At 40.9% G+C, this 12684-nt stretch overlaps 1 protein-coding gene across 1 annotated transcript in view; it reads right to left on the bottom strand.

Annotated features, from left to right (window-relative positions):
- The window catches only part of DDX10 (DEAD-box helicase 10), a 285466-nt gene that overhangs the window by 109871 nt on the left and 162911 nt on the right, over window positions 1-12684 (bottom strand). The window contains exons 14-15 of the mRNA XM_030332211.2: window positions 10761-10880; window positions 7200-7364 (exon numbers count right to left, since the gene is read on the bottom strand). Coding sequence (XP_030188071.1) covers window positions 7200-7364; window positions 10761-10880 — 285 coding nt within the window. The remainder of the gene's footprint in view (window positions 1-7199; window positions 7365-10760; window positions 10881-12684) is intronic.

Below are 12684 nucleotides of genomic sequence, written 5' to 3'. Positions count from 1 at the left end.
ATTGATTACATTAGCACCAAGCTCCGCCCATGTTCCTTAACCACAATCTCCAGCCATTAACCATCAATCTAACAACCACCACCTCACCTCTCAAACATCATATGGTGTTTAGAAAAAAAAAAAAATCGCATGATCCCACTTTATTTCAACAATAAAAAATAGAGATGATAAACAGCTCAAAGACTTGCCACGCAGTTGATGAGATCTATGCAATTTTGAGTATTTAAATGTCTTATTTTGGATGCTGAATATGAAGGAGGGCCCAAGGATCAAGCTGCTGAACTGAGTGTCACAAAATGGCATAAGCTCTTTGGAATATAAAGAGAAACCTCTCAGGCAGACATCTCTAAATCAGAAAGGTTCCACAGTAACGGGCTGGCTCCTTTTCTAAATAGATTTTTTTTTTTTTTAATGTTTATTTTTGAGACAGAGAGAGACAGCATGAATGGGGGAGGGTCAGAGAAAGAGGGAGACACAGAATCTGAAACAGGCTCTAAGCTGTCAGCACAGAGCCCGACGCAGGGCTCGAACTCACGGACTTGGAGATCATGACCTGAGCCAAAGTCGGACACTTAACCGACTGAGCCACCCAGGCGCCCCAGGGCTCCTTTTTTATAGTACACTTTGCTGTGATGGTAGTAGGAAGGGCTGAAACTGGAAAAGGGATGGGGAAATACAAAAAGAGGATCTCCTTTCCTCCCCTGAAAGTAAGCTTTATTCATTAAGTCCAATTTGGAATTAAGCACCAGATGTTTAGTCCCTTATTCTCATGATGACATTGCTGACAACAGTAAAATTTCTTAAGGTCATCTGAGCCAGACCAGTCTTCGACAAGGCCTTAGGCTCTTAGACTCACAATTACTTAAAAATGGACTCTGGTGCTAGTAATTATATAGATATTGAATGAACACTCAAGCAAAGACATTATTAGTATTGGGTCCTAAACGAAGCTACTAACCACCACGCTTACTTTATTCCTTAATGTATTTGACAACAATGGCCTTGCTCTGGAAACATGAACAATTTCCATTATTTGTCATTCCTTCCTCAAAATCCTCCACTCCTATTCTCACCCTTTCATTCACTGTTTCAGAGTTAGCTGTTGTAAGAGAAGGCCTGATGGTTTAAGGTAGTTCAAACAGAACGAATAGTTAAAAAAAGAGTCTGTAGAATAACAAAGACCTTGGGGTAAGAGTCCCAGGCCTGCCATTTGTGACTCATGGGGCCATGGAAAATTACTTGATCCTTCCTTTTAGGTTATTTTATCATCTGTAATTTGAAGCTAGCTCACTTTTCTCAGAAGTTAACTGTTAGCACTAATTCAATAACACATGCAAAGCACAGCACTGCAGATGCCTGATTATTGCTCCCCTCCTTCCTGATATCATATACATTTATGTTTTAAATACATGGACTCAATGGCAACTCAATTCCGTGTCAACAAAGACAAAAATGAAACAGACTTCCTGAAAAGTCCCTGGGGCGACTGGGTGGCTCAGTTAAGCGTCCGACTTCAGCTCAGGTCATGATCTCGCAGTTTGTGAGTTCGAGCCCTGCATCGGGCCCTGTGCTGACAGCTCAGAGCCTGGAGCCTGCTTCGAATTCTGTGTCTCCCTCTCTCTCTGCCCTCCCCCAACTCGCACTCTCTCTCAAAATATTAATAAACACTGAAAATAAATGAATAAATAAAAATAAATATAAATAGATAAATAACTAAATAAATAATAAATAAAAGGTCCCTTTAAGTCTTTTCTAACCTTCCGTTCATGCTAGTAGTACCATCTTTGCAAGCAGTCCAAGCCCCATCCTGGCATGGCTGTGTTATCTAAACCTATAATCCGAAGCCGATAAAGCACTCAAAGCAAATTTCCAGAAAATGAAAGAGAACTTCATGATGTATTGCTTCTCTCCACTCCCAGCTGTTCTAGCAGATATTATCAGCCTAAATACAAGTTATCTTCCAGAGCTAAGAATGATGACACACACCACAAAGCAGATTTTCACTCCATTCAAGTAAACGACGTCTTTCACTGACGTGATCCACAGCCCACCTTTGAGGGTTCTGACTGAATGGCAAGAAAACACGTTGTTTCCATGCAAATGTACTGGTTTTGCCTTTAGGATATACTAGTTTACTAATGGCCTAATATGAAAAAATTAGAGCTCCTGCTATAATCTTACTTCTGATGAGTGGTTTCAAAAGGTTCAACACAGAAAAGAGTAACAGGCCTAGTTAAGTACAGCTTCCTATGAGCCGCCAGGGAAAGGTGAGGATTGGAATGGTCTCAGAAAAAAAAAAAAAAAAAAAAAATGAAGACTCAGCAAAGATAAATAAGGCTGCCGACTCAGTGACCAGAGCAGTTACACAAGGTCCCCTGACGTCCACAGAGCGGGCAGCTCGGAGTTCCAGGAGCAGGAAGCTAAATTTACTCCCAGGGACACCGTACCAGCTCTTTTGTTTGTGTTATAAACTAGATAAAATTCTTGTTGCTCAGCTTCTAAACCTTTAGGACAAAGAAGATATTTACTTGAGCCACAGTAGAAATTACAGAGTTTTCAGAGTTTGGTAGATGAAAATATGAGTCAAGAATTGGTCTGTCAGCATGAAGGGTGACAATGAACAGCAGAGTCCTGTACCACAGAGACTGGGAGCACGTTCAAAACCAGGGGCAAAGCTGGTAACTGTAAACAGCAGGAGCAAACAACTACTTCAAAATCATTAAGACAAAACCCACAGATATTAAATGTTACCCTTTTAAACCAGAATATAATCATGAAACATTGTGAACATGCTGAAAGAACATTCCTAAATTATGAAAACTCCTAAAATTGACAGGTATTTTTAAAAATACAGATTTTGTGGGGCACCTGGGTGGCTCAGTCAATTAAGCGTCCGACTAATGACTTCGGCTCAGGTCGTGATCCCAGGGTCATGGGATCAAGCCCTGTGTCAAGTTCCGCACCAAGTGTGGAGTCTGCCTAAGATTCCCTCTCCCCTTCTCCTTCTGCCCCTTCCCCGCTCACACGCTCTTTCCCTCTCTCTAAAAAAAATAAAAAATAAAACAAATAAAATACAGATTTTGTACAGTTTTCTTTTTACATGTAAGATTCTTTTTTTTTTTTATTTTTTTTTCAACGTTTTTTATTTATTTTTGGGACAGAGAGACACAGAGCATGAACGGGGGAGGGGCAGAGAGAGAGGGAGACACAGAATCGGAAGCAGGCTCCAGGCTCCAAGCCATCAGCCCAGAGCCTGACGCGGGGCTCGAACTCACAGACCGCGAGATCGTGACCTGGCTGAAGTCGGACACTTAACCGACTGCGCCACCCAGGCGCCCCTACATGTAAGATTCTTTTAGGCACATCCCCTACTCAATTTTTTGTCAAGTTTCTTCCTCTCTTTCTATCTTCCTATCTTAAGTAAGTAAAGGTTATCCCCAGACCCTAAGTTAGTACTTCAAGAGTTCTTTAGGGACATACAATTCTTCTCAGTATTCTTCCAAAGAAATAACAAAATTATGAGGGACGACTTCAAGGGAAACATAATTACATTTGCCCAAGGTAAAACCTTATGCTAGAAGAACTAAGAATTGTCATTACAGTAAGTAATATACTCAATTAGGAAAAAAAAATATGATTTCAAAACCAATAATGTATTCAGATAAGGCAATTAAGATAAAATAATCTGTGCAGGACTGATAATATGTTTCATTTCTAAAATAATATTTTAGTAACCACTGGAAAATAAGCAAATAAGAAGGAGGCCTTATCATCAAGGTAGAAACCCTTCTTGTCAGCAGGAAAAGATGACCAATTAAAATTCCATTTTCCAAACAAAAAGGGGTACTTTTATTCCCATATCCTCCCTATACACACAGAGCCAGAGGGGCCCCCTGACCATCTGGCAGGAACTCCCATTTCCCCCCTTTACGCAACAAGACAGTGCAATCCAAACTGGTGACTGGGAATCTCACCCGGACCAGGCAATGCCAGACTGAGGGCTCAAAGGCAAGGACTCCTCCTTATCACACTCTTCCTGCCAAATAAGCCAATCGTTCAAACTTGCCGTGTCTTCGAGGCAGAAATGCAGTCCACGGCAGCCTGATGCATGGCTGACCTGAGCACCTGCACTGTCTTAAATATGCCATTATAATAAACTTACTAAGTCTAAAGTGCTCAAACATGAAATCTTCTAATTTAATACACAAATACTTACATCTGTGTAAGTAATAATTTCTACTGATGCAAATACCGAGAAAGTAATCATATCTGATTCAGATAGCATTTACATTCAAGTTGAACAGACAGAACACTATTTTAGTTATTTCCTTGCACTTTTTTCAGGCTACACAACATTTTCAACTTCTGATATGGAAAGGATGCCACGGGTTACCTGTGTGCAGAATACAGCCATTCTGTGCAAAATCACCAGCTGTGGCTTCCTGTTAAAGACCCTTATCTATTTTAGTTAGAAAGGTACTGACTTTGAAACTAGTAGTATGTGAAGTTCTTGTGATTTCTCTCACAGCTGTGTCAGCCCAAACTGCTCTGTTCAACCTTGCCACGAGATAATCACAGCAATAGCTTAAATATCATATGCTACTTTTAACAATGGTGCAAAGAAAATGAACTATTTAAAAGCACAAAAGTAACTGAAGATGGAAATGTGCAGAACAATCTACATATAGTATACTTACCTTTCTTGTAACAAAGGGAGAAAATAAGGATCTGTACTTATTTCTGTTTACTTGCATTTGCATAAAGAAACGGCCAGGATACATTAATAATTAATAAAAATAGCTACCTACAGGGGTAGGTATAAGTGAGAATGACAGGCATCGGCAGAAGCAAGATTTCTCAACATTAGCTTTTGTATGATCTTTATTTTAGAACAATGTGAATATATTATTCATTTTGAAAATGTTAACGTAGAAAAAAAGGTATAAAAAGCTTTTGTGCAGTGATGGAATATCCACAGTTAACTATGGTTTAATTATAATCTTCCAAGAGACAGAGAAACTCATGTATTTTAAGTATTCTCTCCTCACAAAGCCTAGCACACGCTGTGTAATAAATGCACAATTAGTCAAACTGAAATTAAGTTTCTAAAGATTTCAGAAAAAATATTCCACAACCTGGATGCAGTAACTTCCACACATGAGAGGAGGAAGGGAGGGGGAGACAAGAAAGGGCAAGAGTGGGAAAGCTTTCCTTTATGTAAATGCCTCCTGCTGCCTTTACTGCTGGCTAGATTTAAAAATATGGGGCGTCTGGGTGGCTCAGTCAGTTAAGCGTCCAACTTCAGCTCAGGTCATGATCTCCCAGTCCGTGAGTTCAAGCCCCGCGTTAGGCCTTGTGCTGACAGCTCAGAGCCTGGAGCCTGCTTCTGATTATGTGTCTCCCTCTCTCTCTGCCCCTCCCCCACTCGTGCTCTGTCTCTTTCACTCTTAAAACGAATAAATGCTAAAAATAAATAAATAAATAAATAAATAAATAAATAAATAAATAAATAAAGTCAGTCTAGGGGTGCCTGGGTGGCTTAGTCAGTTAAGCATCCAACTTCGGCTCAAGTCATGATCTCATGGTTCATGGGTTAGAGCCCTGCATCAGGCTCTATGCTGACAGCTCAGAGCCTGGAGCCTGCTTCGGATTCTGTGTCTCACTCTCTATATCTGCCCCTCCCCAACTCGCACGCACACACACACACTCTCTCACTCTCTCTCTCTTTCTCTCACTCAAAAATAAACTTAAAAAAATAAAAATAAAGGATAAAGGTCCTTTAGTTCAGTCTCCCCAGATAAGTACTCTAAGTGAAGTGTAAGCTGAAACGTGACACACTGCTGGCATTCTTAACATTATTAAAAATTTTAATAACATAATTAGTGCTAACTTTCAACTTAAAGTACTGTAATAAACAGCAATGCATGAAATGTTCTGTTTGCGTAATAACATTCTCAACTGCAAACAGTATATCTGAGGTTCATCTGTTCCCCACATTTCTGGAATGATTTTTTCACCTGCATTTCCATCCCTCAAGCTATCTTCAATGTCTGCTTCTTTTTATTCATCAAACACTACTGCAAAGTGGCATCAAACCTTGAAGGAATGAGAACCACTGTTCTAGAGAAGTTTACTGAGCCACTGAATCGTTATAAGGTCAAACAGGAGTCAAAAAACACAAAAATCCTTCTCAGGATGTAGTAATGTCCACATCCAAAGGCTTACAAGTTCTTGACCCAGAATTTCATATTATGGCAGACAGCCTTAGCATGAGACTATGTTCCCCTGAAGTCATTCCTGTCTCAAGGGCATGCTAGAGAAACATCCTTAAAAATGTTAAGTCTGTCTTATTTCATTAACTAACTCATTGATTTAGAGAAATACCCACTTTTATGGGAATTAAGTAGTCTGAGAAGACAGTAATGTCACTAAGTGACTGGAACGGAGTAGTCCATTTCAAGGATAACAGAAAACTACCAAGTGTAAGGCTAACAGTGCACACGCTATAGCACTCTCTCTTTAACAAGGTTAATTACTTTCTTTCTTTTTCTTTCTTTGTTCCTCTCTCTTTCTTTTCTTTTTTTTTAATACACTAAGTAAATCTTCCATGCATTATCAACTAACTGCTCTGGGAAGAAATTCAATGATAAAGTTTAAGCTGAAACATTAATGTCACTTAAACAGGTCAATGGTGAACAGCCTGTGGTACATCCATACTGGGTACTGATACACACAACAACCTGGGTGAATCTACATAGAATTCTGCTCAGTGTAAAATGCAAATCTCAAAAGGCTACATACATATTACGATGCTTTAGTTACATAACATTCCTGAAATGGCAAAAATTCTAGAAATGGAGCACATGGGATGAGAGAGTAACAGAGTCAACAACATGTGAAATTATAATAATCTCAAAATCAAAGCTTTAACTAAAAAGAAATCACTAACATTATTTGGGTTACCTCAACCAAAAGCAGATGTGGGCAATGTTCTCAGACACCAGTCACTCCACAAAGATTCCACCAGCAAAATCAAAAAAGGAGACCAGATAAAATGACAAAATATCCACAGAAAAAAAAGCGTTAGAGAAAGCAAAGAAGACAGTAACATGGTTACTGGTGAACAACTAATGAATATCTAGATATATTTAGGGACATAGTAAATGTCACTCAGTATTAATCCAAGATGGAAAACTTACCCGATGCTTTGCCCTGATCTTCTTCCTATACTCTTCTTTGTCAAATTTGTCCTCTTCTTGAAGCCTTTCCTTTGCTTTATCTAAGTTGATGCCCCCAGTGCTGTCCTCCTCCTCTTCGGCATCCTTGGAGACAGACTTCTGCATCTGAGGCCACTGCTGAACCGACTGCAGGCAGGGAAAAGCTTTAGTATGGTGCATGAAACAGGGAACATCAACAGAAAACCATTTCCCTTGGCAGAATGATTTTGAAACGGTGTATTTTCCCACTTTCTGCCTTACAACCTACATTTCTTCTTTATTTTTTTCTAAATGTTTGTTTGAGAGAGACAGAGCATGAGTGTGGGAGGGGTGGAGAGAGAGAAAGAGAGACACAGAATCCAAAGCAGGCTCCAGGCTCTGAGCTGTCACTGCAGAGTGTGGCGCGGGGCTGGAACTCACGAACTCAGAGATCATGACCTGGGCCGAAGTCTGACGCTCAAGTGACTGAGCGACCCAGGCGCCCCACAACCTGTATTTCTTAAGCTTTCTAACAAACTTTAGAATTGAAGTGGGCAAACCCGCAAAAAAGACTGTCCCGGTCAGGATAAAGTAACACTGCCATGATCCAGTGATGGCAGGATTAAAGGAAAACGTCATGAAATACTTTGGAGGAAAAGGTAGTTGCTTTAACATCATCTCAAACAGTGCTCTCAGTGTGCTGTGCTCCACCAGCTCGGTTCCAAATCATCTCTGCCAGCGACTGCCAACACCCCCATCACTTCTCTCACCATCCTCTGTGGTTTTACTTCCCTGTTCTTCTGACTAGAATTTACCTCCTTGAGGGCAGTCATCTATCTTGTTCATGTACTCTCAGAGCCCAGTACAGTATCTGGCACATTATCAGATACTCAGAATTGATCGATAAATCACCTAGCAGCCAGTACTACACATAAAGACTAAAATAACTAAGCAAAGAAAAAAATTAGTTTAGATTTCAGGAGCTGGCTCAAATCTATGGAATTTACACACACAGTTTATGGTTAGGAACACGGTAACACAGAAATCAGGGCAGTGATCTGGAGTCAGGGGACCTGGCTTAATGTCCCAGCTTTTCTGCTAGCCTGACTGCAGAATCCTGAATAAATTCCTTAATTTCTGGGCATCTGGGTCCTTTTCTGAAAAATAAGAAAAGGTCTATTGGACTCAGTAATCTTCCAGGCCTAACATTGTAAAACTCAAGACAATTCAGACAAAACCTATTCTCTTATTTGAACGGGTAACTGGTTGCCGGAGGATTTCAGTAGCTGCCACCGTTTTGAAAGGCTGCTCACGAACGCGCAAAGAGAAGCCGTAGGCCTGCGCGTCACAGGTATCGCTGCCTCTTCTCACTCCTGTCACCGCCCACTGCGGCCATTCTTCCAGATGGGATCCCCGCAACAGGGACCAGGGATCACGAATGTCACTGCCTGTGCAGCCACAATGGGAGGCCACGGACAATGAGGAAGGAGTGAGAGGGAGCAGGCATGGCATCCACTCTCAGACTCCTCAGCCCTGCCTCACGACCATGTGAAAGAAGCTTCTGCATCTGTGGGCTGAATGCAAAGTTCTTTCAGAATTTTAGAGCAGAAGTTTCAAAGTGCCTCAAAGCCATATGGAGCTCCTATCAGCAATAAGTTTACATTGAAACATTTTACAGTTAAGGATGTATATCCTTGGAGCAAAGTAATCTGTGTAGTTAAACTTACAAGCACAGTGAGGATCCTCATTACACGAACAGCACTCATCTTACTTTACAGTAAGCATCTGACGTAATACAACTATATTCTGGCTAAGCTCGCTTCAGATGCTGACCTCTTTTTAATAATTTCATGAAGATCCATTACTTATCAATTCTATAGGCTTTGTCTACAACTTCCAACAACTTTAAATTGCACTTTTTTCATGTGATTCATACACCACTTTACTCCGTGTTGTCAGTGTAAATCTGGGCTTCTGGCGCCAAGCTCCCTTCCCCCGAAGTAACATCCACACCTGTTAACTCCACAGTTAAAACATACTCTGGGTGCCTGGGTGGCTCAGGTCCAGCTCTTGATTTCAGCTCAGGTCATGATCTCATGGTTTGTGAGTTCAAACCCCACACTGAGCTCTGTGCTGACAGTACGGAGCCTACTTGGGATTCTCTCTCTCTCTCTCTCTCTCTCTCTCTCTGCCCCCCCCCACCCTGCTCGCTCGCTCTCTCTCTCTCTCTCTCTCTCTCTCTCAAAATAAATAAACTTCAAAAAAAAAAATACTCCAGTGTATGCAGCCTGTTTACACAGCATCTGTATTAATGACAATGAAATACCTGATGTGCTACATGACGGTATTTTAAAAGCTGTTATTTTATTGGGATTTTGGAAAATAGCTCATCCATTTAAAAAACTTCTGGGTTAACTGTAAGCTGGGCTCTCTTCTCAGAGCTGGGAATGGAGTAGGGAGCAAAGTCAACAGACACCCTGCCTTGTGTAGCTGCCCTCATTCCACTGGAGCAGAAGAAAACGACGATAACCACGTAAATAGAGGATGTCAAGCCACAAGAGTGCTGTGAGGAAAACAGAAGAAGACAAGGCAAGGAAAGGAGAGGACAGGGGGCATGGGGCGCTGAGCACTCTACCAGAAAGCACAGGAAACCTGGGGGGTGACACAAGTTAGACCTCGCTGTGGCCACCCCCCAACATTACTCCTTATGTCAATCACGGACTTTCCACATCTCTTTCCTCTTCAAAAACAAGGTTATGTGACAGAGGGACTTTTCACGAGCAAGCTTTCCAACTCTGCAAGTATGTATTTACACTAAGACCGAGGTAATGGTGACAAGAGAGTTGGGCACCTGCATCTGATATGATGTGAAAGCAGAAAATGCCCTCAAAGCCAGACCAGTAAGAAACACGCCAATACAGCATCTAGACTGAGGAACCGCAAAGCCGAGACTTTTGAGGGCCCGGAAAAGAAGCTGTGGCAAGTGGTTTTGTTACGATTCTTGCGTTTGTTCCCACAGGACCCGTTGACGGACACTTTGACAGGAAAGTCTAATCTGTAAAAATGGAATTTAAAAAGTTCAAAACCAACTCTGTGTCATTAGCACCAACGAGTGTCCCAGTTTACTGTCAGTAAGGCCTTCCTGCTTACAGATGGCAGCTGACGAAATGCGCGAGACAACAGAGGAACCGCCTTAGCATGCTTTAAAGAAATATTTTCTGGGGCACCTGGCTGGCTCAGTCAGTTAAGTGGGTTGAGCGTCCGACTTTGGTTCAGGTCATGATCTCATGGTTCTTGAGTTCGAGCCCTGAGTCGGGTTCTGGGCTGACAGCTCGGAGCCTGGAGCCTGCTTGGGATTCTGTGTCTCCTTCTCACTCTCTGGCCCTCCCCCACTCATGCTTGCTCGCGCGTGTGCTCTCTCTCTCTCACAAATAAATAAACGTTAAAAAAAAAGAAAAAGGAACATTTTCTTTCTCTCGTTAATGAATGTTAAGTCAGCAGGAGAGTCAAACTCTTTACACTAAGCGGAAGGTACCTCAGAGATGAAGCATTTAAGAATCTTACCTCCCCTTCCTCAGTAAATGTTATCTTCTTATTCACTTTAAAATTTCTCTTCATTACTTTTTTTGCTTCTGCGACCTTGGTCACTTTCTTCTTGACACTGGATTTAGAAGGTTCTTTCTTCTGTGTGAAAATATACAAACAACAGAGATTAGTTAAATGGCTGCTTTACGTTAGGAATTTCACTCTGGCAATACACTTTCTAAAACTGAATATATTTCCTGTTCACTGGCTAATAAGCACCAAAAGTACTGTCCAGAAATAAAGTTATTAGACTTTTTAACGAATGATACCCCAATACTATAGGGGCTTAAGTGTAAACAAGATAAATGTTAGCCATAAGCAACCTTTAAAATTTCTTCCATTACTAAAACCATGCTATCCTGATAATGCTGAAGCAGCAGAAACTCATGATAATGTGACAAATGGGCATCCAAGGTAAATAAAGCTCTCTTCCAGCTAAAACACAGAACACATTTTTTAAATAGCTCTAATTCCAAGGGCAAACTTAAATTTTCAGAGTAGGAGAATGTTTACCTGGAAAGCAAAATTACTGCAATACATTGTTTGCAATTCCACATTCTTCCTCCCATTACACTAATTTACTATATGAACATGGGGAAAAGCCTTTGACAACTAAGCTGTGCCCAAAGGTGAGATGGAATCAGAATAATTTAGCAGGATACCCTGGTCAGAACCCACCTAACATCCTCAAACCACCACAGCAAGGTAGTGAACATACAAAGCCACTGCTTACTTATGCTAAGTGAAAGCTGAGGGAGCCATGTGAAATGGGGAGCTGTGGAGGTCATACCACAGCCTGCACAGATGAGAGAGGGACAGTAAGAAACTCACCACTAAGAGGGATTTGCACCATGTTTCTTACATTAGATCCAGGAATACCACCGGCGGTGGTTGGTAAACTAATCTAAGGCAGGCTTCATCAGGTGAGTAAGTAGACAGAATGAGAAGTTTCTGGTGCAACAGTGAAGACGACAAATTTGAATTCAAGCTCTACTACCACTTATGAGCTATGTAGGAGCAAGTTACTTAACTTCTGTGCTTTAGCTATAAATTGACCCTCAATAGTACCTCTATCTCATAGGGTTGGCTGGGAGAATTTAATAATAAATGTAAAATATACAAAATCTAAGTATTAAATAAACCTCAAATACCACTAGTGATCTCTTCAAGCTACCTAAAGAGATCATGCCAACTGCATACAGGTTTACTTTGCAAAATCCCAGACTTGGAGCTTCCTAACTGATTGTTTTTTTTTAACACTGTGTTATAGGTAACCACCCAATGGAAACTAAGAAAGGAGGGACTGATCTAGGAAACGAGTTATCACAAGCTTTGAGAAGATATACATTATTTATAACTGCTATATTATGGTAATCAATAAACAGAAAGAATTCACTTTAAAAAGTTTATATTATTGATAATGAATACAAAAATGCTTAAAAATAAAGTACCATGACATCAAAAATAACAAATTTACTACAACAGAGGTTTGTATCAAGTTATTAATACATTACGTTTTTAGATAACAATAATGCTTATTATGAAAATTAGCTAATGTATCTGCAATATGATAATTTAAGTACAAGAAAGTTGCAACATGATAATTTAAGTACAATGGTTCTGTTATGTGGGTGTTACTAACACTGCTTTTTATAGTTCTGGTTCCTAAAACATACCATCTAATTACACTTATTTCTCAGACCACGTATCAAGTCAAAGTTAAAAACATACTAAGATTTGGGGGCACCTGGGTGGCTCAGTGGGTTAAATGTCCATCCAACTTGAGCTCAGGTCATGATCTCACGGTTCGTGGGTTCGAGCCTCCGCATCGGGCTCTGGGCTAACAGCTCAGAGCCTGGAGCCGGCTTTGGATTCTGGGCCCCCCCCCACTCTCTGCTCCTTC

This window comes from Lynx canadensis, chromosome D1 (assembly GCF_007474595.2).
Source record: "Lynx canadensis isolate LIC74 chromosome D1, mLynCan4.pri.v2, whole genome shotgun sequence".
NCBI classification, from domain to species: Eukaryota; Metazoa; Chordata; class Mammalia; order Carnivora; family Felidae; genus Lynx; species Lynx canadensis.
Note: the sequence above shows the minus strand (reverse complement) of the source record. Positions and strands in the feature narration are given on the sequence as shown.